Below are 13,906 nucleotides of genomic sequence, written 5' to 3'. Positions count from 1 at the left end.
CTAGAATCATTGATAGTTTAAAATGATCAATAACACTTATAGACCTAGTGAGTAAAAAAGACAAGGGTTGCAGACCCCTTCCATTTACATAAGAATCTGAATAAGACCAGTAATACTGCCATCACTAACAGAAATAGTTTCATTTTTGGCACCATAGACCAATGCCATTATTCACCCTATGGCTTAAAATGCTGGGACGCACAGTACAGTTTTGGGATGAGAATTAAAGCAGTCATTTTCATAATTTTTAAATTTATTAATTCCCCAAATTATGCCACCTTTTAAATAGGCATGCAGTTTTAAAATGTGTTTATACAAGGTAATGGAATACATGAAGATTCCATTTTTATTTATTTTTACAAAAATGAATTACATGTTTTCACGGTAATAAACATTGTGATATTTACACTTTTTGTAACACTTAGTGATATTTCTTCTTAATACTCGCAGAATTAAGAAGATTGTTTTAATACATTAGAATTGATTACCAAAGCACTATAATATATATGTATATATATATTACACATAATGAAGGCATTGTTATTCAACAGTCTGTCTGGTTAATTACCAATGAAGAATATGTGCTTATATTCAGCAATGTTTACATGTAAACATGTACTCAACAGTCAAATATACATTACTTAAAAACAGCTTAACTATAAATTAAACTTTACAAATCTGTTCTGCAAGGATTAAGGATTAGTAAAATGCAAAATAAAGAATTCTACAGATTAATTTTAAGACATCAGAATGTACAAACTTATAACAGCAACATAAAAGTGCTCATCTTAATGCTAAAAGGAACTTTTAAAAAAGTTTACAAAAGAAAATGAAATTAAGTTTTGTTTTGTAAACATACAAGACACTGTAAATGTATAGCTTCATTGTGAATCATTCAAAAGATATTTGAGAACCATGAAGTGGGATAAGAAAAATGTAAATGTTAATGAACAGAGAGGAGGGGAAATAATGTTTGAAGAAAGGAATTTGATTTAATTAGAAATCAACACTTGCTACTCCGAAGGAAAAAAGTGATTGTGCATTGTAGATAATGCAGGATTGAATTCATTGTTTTTATACAAATATGAAACAGTCATGTATTTGTGAATGTGTTGGTTTCTTAAACCAATAGTTTTCTGATGGGCCTCAGTGGAATGTCCTGGTTAGTCCAAATCTCAGGAACGGGGGGTTGCATTACCGAGCAGATACTATCAATGGGACAACTTTTTCCTTACATACTTTAAATGCCAGAGAGGTTTGGAGAAAAGCGTGTGGCCATATGCGCCACAAGGGGTCCGAGTCAATAACAGCAGAGCGCTACAGCCAGGGCTGCGAGACGGCACCTGTGGTACAGTCCTTGACATTCATATTGCCAGGAGGCGACAGGCTATTGAGTAAATATGCAGAATGTTGACATTCTCTGGTTGCATTGTTTCCCTGCTCATTTCCACTATTATAGCCAGCATGAGGAAATGTCATCAGTGTAAAGGGCACTGTCTAGCATGCGCTGAAAGGCATGTAACAGAAAAACAACAACACTGTGTCATACGGAGGTGCATTTCATGTGACGCGAGTGAATGTGATAATGGCTTTGGGCACGATGAACACAATAAATGAGCAAACAGAACAAAATTGTGGCAAGTGTAAGACAAGCCATTCGCTCCCTTGTTTGATTACTGTACACAGCGACGTGTTTTGTAAACTTCTGGAAACATTCTGGTTTGCACTGGCAACTAAAACCGCAATTATGATGTGAAGAGAAAGGAATAAGCCACAGGTTGTTAAAATCAATTCCTTGAAGTCTCTCAGGGTGAAGCGCCGCAGCCTGTCGTCCCTGGTGTTGCCTAGCCCTGAGTGGGGGCATCCAGCGGTGTGTTCTGGGGAGCCTCGAGGCCAGAGATGACCGTGCTGTAGTCTGTAGAGGAGTTCTCCTGGACACTGACTGGACTCCTCTTAATCAACTCCATCAAACCCTTGTGCATTCTCTATGGCCATGTGAAGCTTCTCCCTCAGCTCCTCAAAGGACTCGTATGGAGGAAGATCCAAGCGATTGAAGCTTGATTATTAAAATAAATACATGTTATTACATACTACTATGACGACGACGACGACTACTACTACTACTATTACACCACACCAGTTTAATAATAATAATAAATGACTACACACTCACCATGTGTGGGCCCTGGGCAGTTTGTCAGGGGTTCCCCACTGCTCAATAGTAAATAACTGGGGGCCATTGGATCCTGATTCATACAAGAGAGAGACAATAAAAACTCATTTTATGTATATGAAAATATAGAGCACTGGGAATACAGCATTGTAAAAATGACAGACCGATCAGTATCATATTTGCTCTGTCCAGTTTCCCTTCCATTTCTGCATCCTACAAATAAAAACCAACAATAAACAAGACTTAACAAATCAAAGATGGAGGACCTGCGGAGCTCTTACCATACAGCTCGGCAAACCCATTCATGGGCACCCGGGACGTGCCCGTCACAAACTGCAGCAACCGGATCCTCTTCTCAGCATCCATCAGCAGCACCGTCTGCAAAAGTGCAAACGCATTCACTGCCCTGCAGCCTCATCACTCTGCCTGTCATCTGGGCACTCAATACCTACTGCTGAACACCAGGGACACAGCGAAGCTGAAACCGGATACATTCAACTTCGGCTTCACGGTGCTCGTGTCATTGCTATCTATCTATTTATCTATCAATCTATAATTTATTTATTTCAGTCTCACCAAACCCAGGAGAAAAATCAATTCAGTAAAGTGGGAGGCAAATTAATATTAAGCTATGAATGATTCTTTATTTGTCATTTTTCAAACCCACCACAAAGTACTGTAGTTTTAATTTGAGACTGAGCTGGCAAGTCAATCTTAAATGTGGTTTGGTGCCATTGTTCTTGAAAACATAATAGAGTAAGTAAAATAGAGTAAGAGAGGCGGTGAGGGCAGGGCTGGTTTAAAAACTAAAAGAAAAAACACAAGGTGCAAGGAAACAAGAAAAATTGTTTACCTTCCAGAACCACTGTATGACCGGCTGTGCTGCACAGTAACAGTTCTTGTACTTCGTGTTTTCTCTCCAGTCGTTCACATCGACATCGCCCAGACCACACATCAACAGCTGAGTGGACGACAACATCAATACAAGATTAATAAAAGGGATGACATCAAACGGGGCACTCACGCCAGTTCCTGTGGATGCTCGAGAATTGAGTGACAGCTGAGAGAACATACCTCTAGTTCATTTTCATCAAATATTTTGATGAGATCCTGAGGTATCAACTCATAAAATCCCTGAGAAAAACAGAAAAGAGGGACAGTGAGAAATGACCATAGAGATTTTTTTTGTATTCATTTTATTATGGTTGACCCCATTTAAAATAAAAAAAACTTTTTCTACATAAAGGGAACAGCATACAGGAAAATATCACAAATAAGAATGAAGCCTATTTATCACCATGAACCTTGAGCACAATAGCCCTAATTTGATGTTCATTTCAGTGGCTGCATGCAAATGAGATTTGGAGGCACTGAATTATTTACCTCTTTGAAGGAAGTCATCTGTTTCAGGATTCTGTTCACAAATCTCCACTGTATCACCAGACTACCAAGAAAACAAAAACAAAATTAACATCCTTAAAAAGCCAAATGGACACACGTGATATCATCACTGCAGTACACAAACATCCTGGCCTTTAATTACCAAACTCTATATATGTCATGGCCTAGGACTTGTTTTATTGGTCAATTTTGTAAGGGGAGAAAAATAAATACAACAAAACCATCCTTAATATCATTTTCTGGTCAAGAGGCGCTTAGTTTTGAGGCCCATGAAATGGGAGACAGCAGGACTGACTGAACCCTCTGTACGCACTGAATGTACTCCTTCTTGTTCTTGTTCGTAACCACGACATCTGCTCCTCCCGGCTTCAGCTCATGCTGATGCGTCTGCAATTACAAAACAGCAACAGCGTCACTCCTGCCCACAGACAAGCTCCTTGAGATTAAAGAACTGGTGCAGTCGACAAAAAGACAGGGACGGTAGCACTCCGCTTTTAAGATCAGGTCTGTGTTGCAAGAGAACAGCACCGTAAGATAAGAACTGGGTCAACTGGACCATTAAAGTAGTATGGTTTCAACACCCATGACAGTCAATGACCCGATACACCATTAACTTCCAGAAGTCTGAATTACATAGTACAGACTGTACTAGTGGGCATTCATGCAGGGAAAGGGACAGACACTGGGGCACAGCCTGGCAACCCTACAGCAGATAACACACCTGTCCAAACAGTTCCTCGTCAATAGTGAACCTCAGATCCAAATCAGTAGGATCGTTCTCCAAAATCCACTTCAGGGAATTGAAATACTCGCTGTCCTGAAAGGTAAAAAAAAAAAAAAAAAGGATTTAGAGTCTCTAGTGAAGTTCAGCAGGTGCATCGACTGCACAAGTTACTATTATTAAGAAAGTGAGAGTCGGCACTCTTGGTGTATAATTTTTCAGACCAAAAAAGAGCTGGCGACGCAGTTCTGAAACTGCATTTTACATACAACCCGGTGAGCACCACAATGCAGATCACACTGACCACTGACTCCATGTCCTGCAGGGTTATGGGCTTCTGCAGCATCATCTTGTAGAAAGGCCTAATGAAGAAGGCTGGGGAAGAGCAAGAACAATTAATGAGCCTCCCTTACAGAAATACACGGGTACTGCTCAGCAGTCAAGCCCCTGACACTGCCCCTCAACTGGGCAGCTTTCTTACCATCAAGAAGCTTGCCGTGATAAACCGCCATTCCAGCAACACGACCGATGAACTTGAAGTAAGACAAGTGATCCTCATTGCACAGTCCTGAGTTGGGGTTGATCTGCAATGTATAGTTGTCACTGGGGAAAAAGAAAAAGGCCACATTTTATTTATTTATTTAACCCAAACTGTCGACACACAGAGCAAGGAGTGCAGAGTAAATTGTTAAAATGAAAAATTCGCTACAAATATTTTTTGCTCAGTTTTGTCCTTTAGTATTCATTCTGTGCTTTTATTTTCCCTGTCTGGAACATGTTTAGCAAAATGTAGCCAAGGTTAACAAATTTCACAATTAACATCGCCTCACACATCAAATTTCAATACAGATGCATGCATTATAGATGACCTAGGAGACGGGAGGTTAATGAGAACAGCGTGTGTGTGTGTGGGAGTGAACACTGGACAATCACACTACAGCTGGGAAGCTTTTCTTTCCATACAACAGGCGACGCAAGGCCACTTACGTAGCAGAGTATTCAAATAGGCCGTAGTAGGGGTTGAACATCTCTTTGGAAATTAGGAAGAACCACTCCCTGGCTACCCCACCATAGTCCAGACCCTTCTCGCCCTCGAACTCGACCCACAGCCGGGCTTTCAGGAAGTCCGCTCTCTTGACGGACAGGATCCTCCTGTAGGAGTCCTCCAGGACCGCGGTGCGGCGTAGCTTCATCTCGAAGCGGTTGGGAATATCGGCCTGCAGGTCAGAGTAGAGCGGGGGGCGGTGAGCACCTGCAGAGGATCATTTCCAGCAGCAGTTCTCTGACGAGCATCGGTGCACAGTGTCCGCAATCTATTTACTGTGCCCAGGAAAGGAATTATGTCTACTTTATTAATGGCCTCGCCTCAGAGCTGCTGAGCGATGAAAACAGGTGAAACGAAAATATCATTATCTGTCAGTTGCTGAAAGTTTCTGGCACTACAGAGCTTGACACTGGAAGGTAAACACTGCCTAGTAATACGTTTTCATAACAACACCATTGTGGAAGCACAAGCACAAGGAAATGGAAAATCTGCCACGGTGTGATTATGGTGGACTAGCAGTCGCAAATAAACCCATGCACACAAATTAATGTAGGCCTTTCAAAGACACAGCAATAATACAGAGGAATTAAAGTGTCAAAACATATAAAAAATGCTCTCTTTTCTGCGGCCCTTCGGACTAAACCGTAGGATTTATTGCCTCTGCAGCACATGCAAGTCGCGAGAATATTACAAATCGGAATAAATGCTTTAGACCCAAAAGTGGTTCTTCAAAAGGCCATTAAGAGTCGTCACTTAAAAATGTGAATGAATAAAATGAACTGGGAGTAAATAGTGCTACTATTGTGTGGATGAAACCGCTTCTGTAATGCGTTGCTGTATTTAATGGCTCACCGGTTTCTTCAGCTTTTTTCTGAAGTAATCATACTTCTGTTTGTAGTCCCTGGAATAAGGCACGGCCTGAGGAGAGAGCGGTCATCATTAACACACAAGAGACAATTCATATCGTTTCTCTACTATACACCAACCTGCACCTACAAGACAGAGCTCAGGGAACAAATTAAGATAGATCAGGACTGTGCTCGACACAAATCCTATTGATCACTCTGGGAAAATGTTTTTCCATTTCCTAAATATGAAGTTCAGATTGGTCTCCGTGGTAAATCCGCTTGTGGTTCTCTAAGAAAACATGTGGTTCTCTCTCTCAGTGCTTCAACCGCACTCATTGAACTAATGGAAAACTAACGTGTTGCACTGATCAGATGCATTTAAATTTTCTCTCAAGTGTATTATGGCAAAAAGTATTCACCCCTTACTGCAGGCTTATCGTACATAACTGCAAGGTCTCCACACATTAAACAAAACCCAAGCACTGCCTGGCTTCCAACGGAAATAATACTAAATTACATACTAAACTGAACAAGACTTACAGGTCCGGTAATGGCTGAGTTCTGCAATCTGGGATCCTCCCATTGTGTTGTCTTGGTGTCTAAAGATGTACAAAACAAAACAATATAAAAAGCAATAATACAAATATATTAAATTTAAGTCCAGCTGGTATCGCTAGTGTATGACAACATGATATACATACTGTGATCGATGTAGAAAACTCTGCCGTCAGTGTGGACTCTCTCCTCCCATCCAGGCTATCAAAAGGAAAAAGCAAAACAGTTACTCCCTTTAAATAATGCAGAGAGAAGGCCCATTGTTGGGAAATGTAAGCAATGTTCTGAATTGCTTATCATATATTAATATGATAAACAGTGCGTTAATTCATCCATTCAATGTTTTGCTGTGGAAAGCATACAATTTCCCGTTGGGTGCGAGTGCGAGTGCGAGTAAAGTGAGGAACGTACTGGGAGCGGCCCAAGATCAGTGGGGTCCAGGGATGGCTTTCTCCTCATCTGGACAGGGATCTTCAGCCTAGGATCTTCCTGTTAAGTTGAGGAGTAAAAGAGAAGGAGGGGAAAAACAATAAATAAATACAAACACTGCAGCAATTCATCCACACGGAGGAGAGGCATTCAAATGATCATCAAATGAGGATAAGAAGATCCCTCAAGACAGTGTCACGCACACACATATATACAGTTAGGTCCATAAATATTTGGAAAGTGATATAATTGTCATCATTGTGGCTCTGTACGCCACCACAACGGATTTGAAAGGAAACAATCAAGATGTTCTTTAAGTGTAGACCCATGCCCCAAGAACAAGCAGGAACTAAAGACAGCTGCAGTACAGGCCTGCAGAGCATCACCAGGGAAGAAACCCAGCATCTGGTGATGTCTATGGGTTCCAGACTTCATTGACTGCAAAGGATTTGCAAACCAAGTATTGAAACTCACAATTTAATTAATGATTGTTAGTTTGTCCAAATACATTTGAGCCCCTAAAATTGGGGGGAACAAATATACAAATGGGTGTAATTCCTACACCGTTCACACAATTTGGATGTAACTACCTTCAAATTAAAGATGACAGTCTACACTTAAAGTTTTGTTTCCTTTCAGCCAAAATGATGACAATTGTGTCACTGTCCAAATATTTATGGACCTAACTGTATATATTTTTTGTTTTTTTACATGGCAATATACGATTGACCAATGGATCCAATTCATCGCTTTTTATAGGCGATCTCTTTTGGTGAAACGGAAGTGCTTTGCTCTAGGCTTAAAAGCTGCTCACCCAGGTGGTGGTTTTGGTGTTGTGATCAATGAAGAAGGGTCGGCCGTTGGGCGCACTGCGGATCTCCCAGCCTGCTGGCAGGAACCCTGTCTCATACAGAGGCTTTGGAGAGGGGGTGTGCTGAGGGGAGGCATCTGGAGAAGGCAGCGGGGGCTGGGATACGGCTGGACTTGGAGACACTGCTGCTTGTACTGCTTCGGTAGTGGTCTATAACCCCCCGCCCACCACACACACAAATTTAGTTTTGTTTTAAGTGGATGAAAACTTATATATATAAAAAAGGGACAGTTGTGAAAGTGCATGTCATTCTACACAGTCAAAAACATACAAACACACAGGCAAATATGTCAGGTAGATTTAATCACTATTTTTTTTTAATTCAAGGAAGGGATTTAAAAAATGCCCAAGCAGTTTGCATGCATGCTCCCAACAGTGGAAAAGACCAAGCTGAAACACCCTGCCATACTGGATATGATCATAAACCCACATTCCCTTACCTATGGCTACTTCTATTAATATAGATTATATCTATCCATATTCTCTCTAAATCTCTAAATCTATATATCTCATAGCTACTTCTGCAAGATGTGCCCTACCCAGTACTGTGTGGCATCAGTGTGTTAAAATTCCAAATTGAAGGCTACCTGAATAACTGGGCGAGTCCATGTGGTGGTTCTGCTGTTATGATTTACATAGTACATTCTTCCTTTACTGTCCTGTTTTTCCTCCCAGCCTGGTGGCAGCCCTGCTGATGTTGGTATTAGCTATTCACCATGAAGAAAAATTGTTTAAAATGATAATGATAATAATAATAATAATAATAATAAAATAAAAAATAAGGCAGGAGACTTTTCGTGCATGCATCTAATGTAATGCATGCTGCTTTTCAAAAGAAGGGTCATCTCATAATTCAATTTATATTAGCAAATCTGGATTTTTTAATTTGTAATTACTTCAATTTTTTATTGCCTGATGAGCAATAAAAAGCACAAAGCAACCTGAAGCAGCGTAAATCATTAAATCTTAAATACGTAACTTATGGTACACTAACATTATACCTGCATTCCAAAGGGAGATTCATGAGCTGAATTATTGAGACAAAGGCTACTTAGATTTTACATTAAGTGACTGATTGAGGCTGCTTTGTTTCAGCACGATTTACATAAATAAAGTAGAATTTAAAAAATAATAATTAAAAAAAAAAAAAAAAAAAAAGACTTGGCTCCAAAGCAGGTGATACAAGAAGCTCAGAAACATCATGCAACAATATTCAGTATATTTCCACAAACAGAACACAAAAGACAGCTGCTCACAATGGGTTTAACAGGATGTAGGTTAATCCTGGGCCTAAATTACTGATGCCGTTAGTGTGATAGATGGCCAGGGAAATACTGTTCCACCCCCACAACCTCCCACAGGACAGTCTGTGGATGTGGCACTTCAAACAGTCTCTTCCCAATTCACCTTTCCAGGTTGTCTTAGAGGTAGAATATGGGACTAGCCAGAATAGACTGGCCACTGAATGTGGAAAAACTATTTACACTGACAGTAATACTGTTGTCCAAAATATATGCATACTGGTGCCCTCCACAAAGGTTAGTCTTCTACATGACCTCTAGTGTAACCCACTTACTGGCGGAAGGAAGACTACATTCTTGTTTTGGAAAGGTAGCGCATGGGGGACTTCCAAAAATTGATTATAATCAGATTATTCTACTGAACAAGCCAGCATGCAAATAAACCAGACGAAGGTGGTAATGTTTCTGAAAGTTTGTGAAGAAAAATAAACATAACAATATTGGCCAAAGTTGGCATCATCATTCTGTGTAGCTTGACGATATTTACCACGCATCTAAAAATTAACATGAACTGGCAGACAACTAGTAGGGGAAAAACAAAAAATCGATGCTTTGTACGCACCACAGGGTGTGTGGGGTGCTCCTCCGCACTAAGGGTCTGAGTACTTCCTCTTCTACTGGAGTGGCTCTGAGGCTAATGGGAAGGAAAACAGAGGGGTAACACCAACACAGAACCAAAGTCATATTAAATAACTAAAACAGACTGCACAAAAATGTACATACTTATATCAATTGTTTTAATTTTGTTTTACAGAATGCAACAATAAAGCATTTGAACATAAAGAAAGGCTCTTCTGTGAAGGACTTTAATTTCTATTTCAGGTCCAAACCTTTGGAAACCCGAGACACTTTTTTTTTTTTTTTTTTTTCCAACCCCCCTTCTACCTATTCTGTCCCGGACAAATTTAACACCCCGGCAAATTCTACAGGAAACGGAGACGATGATTCTTAAGTGCTTGTAACCAGAGCCCACGCCGTAAATAATTAAAGGAAAAGAGAACGCACCGTGAGCGAGGTGCGCCGGTCGCTGGATATGCTCCCAGATGTCTGCAGGCTGCGGCTCAATTCCTCTGCAAGGTGGACCTGGGCATCGCAGAAAGGGTGCTCGAGGGGGGAGTCGGGCAGCGGGGGGGAGCGCTGGCTGTGGTTGTTAAAGATGGTTGCCTCGTCTTCCGTTATAATCTCCCAGCTCTGGAAGAACAGTCAGAAGGTTGACAAATTAAATAAAGGGCCAGAGGTCACAAATGGAAATAAAGAATAAACGGCAGCTTTTACGACTTGATACTCCTTATAGAAAGGGTTGCAAGGTTCTGGAAAATAACACCCAGCCTTGTAGTTGAAGGTCACCCTTGTGGTTCCTTTCAAGCAGCGTCTGTTTTAATACCTGGAATCACGTATAGCATGTGTACACTCAGGTCTGCTGTGTGGGAAAGCTTTTGAAATGTGTTTGGTAAAGGTCACAACTTTGCATTTGCCTCTAGTATTGGTATTAGTAAAGATATCCCACTTCCACTTGTTCACATTTCACATTATGTGACATTGTTTGAATTTGCATTTAACTGCACTTAGCCCCATGTCTGGCATCCACAGTACTCCATTTGAGTCAGACATTGACATACAAATAGCCTTTCGGCAGGAAACCCTATCCACACCAAGTCTGGTGTGTTCAGTGAAACATTTTTCACAGGTGAGCGATACTAATATTGGCTGACGCAGGATGAGGCCTAACAAATAAGGAATCCAATGCTGGCTGATTTGTGGGATCAGTTACTCATCACTCAGTGACCATAGAGCTCTTACGTCAGGAGACTCCCTGCGGTCTTGGCCCTCGCCGTGGTCGTTGATCTGTCGGCGTGTGGTGAAAGCGTGTTGGGCCTCCATGTGGATGTTCTGCCTCTGTTCTGCTTCAGCCTGGCTGTCCCTGAGATGGTGGTGGGAAAAGAAGAAATGTAAGTCATTCAGAAACTCTTTCAGGTGTGAAAGTCACTCGTCAACACACAACCGTAGCAATGAACTCTCCCCCCTGCCGGGTTAATTCAATTTGCTTGCAACACAAGCAATTGGTTTTTGCATAAGCAAAGCCCCCCCACCATTCCAGATTTATATTGCTGACAGTTTTTCACACTAGTTTCCAGTGACATACATAGGTCTAAAATGCAAAGAGAGACGTACTGAATGGTAGGCCTGTGCCACTGAGTTGTCCTGGTTTCGTGGTTGACGTAGTAGGTCCTGCCTAGGTTGTCCTGCCTCTCCTCCCAGCCAGGGGGCAGTGCAGGGAGCTGGTGGTGGGAGCCTGCCATGTCCTGCTGGTCCAAGAACTCCCAGCCAGGCTGGAAACAGGAAACAAAACAACCCAGCAAACATGTTCAATACCACTGCAACATCTGTAAATATTTACTAATGCGGTGTATCTTTATTAAAATAAATTTCCTGCACTTTCTTTTAGACTTGCATGCTCATCAAGAAATAAGCTGCAAAAGATATCTTGCAACCCAAGCACTTTCCACCAGTAAATAATGAGCACATAAGGAAATGTAGTTATTATTAAGACAGAAAATCAAAGTGTTCATGAGTTTTAACATGGAAACTACAATTATTGATTTACTTAGTGTAGGTCACTGTAGTATTACATTACATGACACACACAGTCAAGATCATTCCTTCATTACATACAAATAGTAAATAATTTTACAAACCTACCCTACAATGATAAAAAATAAGATGACTATGATAGAAAAAAATGCTCAAATGTATTTCCCTGTTTAATAGGCTACAAGGAGTCAAACATAGAATAACACTTTATTCACGAAGCACTTGCAAATGGACGACCATAATTACACATCTCAATTAGTGTATTTGACAGAAAAAGCTTTACCCCCTCCCCGGGTGCACACCAATAATTTTTGCACGTCATCACATCATCTGCGATACGTAATTTTTTTTTTATAAATCGCCCATACCTACGACACCCGATTTCTCCTTCAGACACACTGATGCCAACATCAAACAGATACTGATTTTACGTACATCTGTAAATATGAATCACTAAATTAACAGACACCTTACAAGATACCAGATATTCTTTTCATGTATTCTGAATCTAAGGTATGGATGATTTATAAATATCTCAAACTGGCCCCTAGCAGAAGAAGGATTACAAGACCGACGTGCAGAATATGCGTATGGGAAACGCCCACTGCCAGACAGGAAAAACAGGACATTTCAGTCTGTTTTAATTTGGTCTTAAGCATGCTTATAAATCATCTAAACTGGAATATCCTCATGTGAAAAAACTAACACAACAGCATGGAATTTCAACTCATCTAATACAGCGGATATGTTAAGGGATCAGTTAAATTTCTTGGGAAAGCAGCCACAAGACCTTTCATGATATTACATCAGCCACACATGTCATATTGTCTACAGCATATGAAGGTGATTTAATATCATTAACGGTCTTGTAGTTCCTTCCTAAGAAATACGGAAGTCACATTGTGAAACACAGTGTTGGTAGGTCAATGAACAGATAAAACACTGAAGTGAATGTTGTGTGCAATACATGATAAGATATGATGTATTGATCTCACATCTAATTCTTCAGTCGGCTCTGAGTTGTCCTCTTCTGAGCTGTTGTTTTTTGGTAAGTAGGTCATCTTAAGTCTAAGGTGTCCTTTGACTCGGGACTTGTGGCTTTAGAAAAAGAACAAACAGCAAGAGATCAACAAAAGTTCCTTTCATAAGCAAATAGTTTGCAAGCAGCCCAACATACCAAGTTTATATTGAGCTAATGGATAAAATGTAGTTGGGACAAAACACAAAAGGAAAATCTGGTTCTAGTACAATTTCCAAAAATGTCCTGGTCCACATCAAAATTAAAAGGCATTTTAGCTTGTGGTTTCGGGACTTCACAAACTCCAGAGTACGCACTCATATCTTTTATAGTAACTCCGATAATTAGCAAAACTACGAATTACAAAAAAAAAAAAAAAAAAAATCTCCGGAGCACTACTCCCAAGTCAAAAAGTTAGACAGGAATTTGTATATACAAATACAAATCCCTAAGCCCAGTTGGATGTTGTCCACAGTAGTTAACAATAAACAGATAGGTTTAGTCTTTGCTTTGTCAGTTCCTTTGTCATAATTCCAGCTTATGTTTAGAGCAGTTCAACGAGTTTACCTTTGCTGGCATTACATACACAACTTCTCTGCCTCATAAATTGAACAGATTAATAAGTACACTTAAAAGAGTCTACAATGTAATAAAAAGAAGAATCCAGCCAAGTGAATAACGCCAGCTCTTTTTTTGATATACACTGCTGCAGATTGCAGTTTTTATGGTGAGGAAGATGTAATCAAATGCAAATAACCTAATAAAATGTATTACATTTGAAATAGTACTACAATTAGAAAAATGCAGATCGCAAATGTAATCCATGGTGAATAGTCACAGTAAGGGGTATTTTTGTGAGCAGAAATCACAGATGCTAAGCTTAATACATTATGTGGTAAATAAATTAGAACATACAGTTCAGTAAGAAATCTACCCACACATTTGGCAGTTC

The 13,906-nt window shown here is 40.2% G+C and overlaps 1 protein-coding gene across 3 annotated transcripts in view; it reads right to left on the bottom strand.

Moving 5' to 3' along the window:
• Positions 1-235: 235 nt before the first annotated feature.
• The window catches only part of nedd4a (NEDD4 E3 ubiquitin protein ligase a), a 39,624-nt gene continuing 25,953 nt past the window's right edge, over positions 236-13,906 (bottom strand). For 2 of the 3 annotated variants that reach the window (XM_066701342.1, XM_066701340.1), the window contains 22 exons: positions 12,932-13,034; positions 11,517-11,674; positions 11,145-11,265; positions 10,350-10,535; positions 9,907-9,978; positions 8,631-8,750; positions 7,987-8,193; positions 7,155-7,232; positions 6,890-6,944; positions 6,729-6,787; positions 6,193-6,258; positions 5,283-5,512; positions 4,777-4,898; positions 4,600-4,670; positions 4,296-4,391; positions 3,888-3,961; positions 3,557-3,617; positions 3,248-3,307; positions 3,027-3,134; positions 2,455-2,551; positions 2,174-2,246; positions 236-2,056 (listed from right to left, as the gene is read on the bottom strand). In XM_066701342.1, coding sequence (XP_066557439.1) covers positions 1,954-2,056; positions 2,174-2,246; positions 2,455-2,551; positions 3,027-3,134; positions 3,248-3,307; positions 3,557-3,617; positions 3,888-3,961; positions 4,296-4,391; positions 4,600-4,670; positions 4,777-4,898; positions 5,283-5,512; positions 6,193-6,258; positions 6,729-6,787; positions 6,890-6,944; positions 7,155-7,232; positions 7,987-8,193; positions 8,631-8,750; positions 9,907-9,978; positions 10,350-10,535; positions 11,145-11,265; positions 11,517-11,674; positions 12,932-13,034 — 2,320 coding nt within the window. In that variant the 3' untranslated portion in view covers positions 236-1,953. The remainder of the gene's footprint in view (positions 2,057-2,173; positions 2,247-2,454; positions 2,552-3,026; positions 3,135-3,247; positions 3,308-3,556; positions 3,618-3,887; positions 3,962-4,295; positions 4,392-4,599; positions 4,671-4,776; positions 4,899-5,282; positions 5,513-6,192; positions 6,259-6,728; positions 6,788-6,889; positions 6,945-7,154; positions 7,233-7,986; positions 8,194-8,630; positions 8,751-9,906; positions 9,979-10,349; positions 10,536-11,144; positions 11,266-11,516; positions 11,675-12,931; positions 13,035-13,906) is intronic. The other variant, XM_066701341.1, reaches the window with a different exon arrangement.

This window comes from Amia ocellicauda, chromosome 4 (genome assembly GCF_036373705.1).
Source record: "Amia ocellicauda isolate fAmiCal2 chromosome 4, fAmiCal2.hap1, whole genome shotgun sequence".
Lineage (NCBI taxonomy): Eukaryota > Metazoa > Chordata > Actinopteri > Amiiformes > Amiidae > Amia > Amia ocellicauda.
The sequence above is the reverse complement of the archived record's forward strand: the minus strand, read 5'-3'. Positions and strand labels throughout refer to the sequence as shown.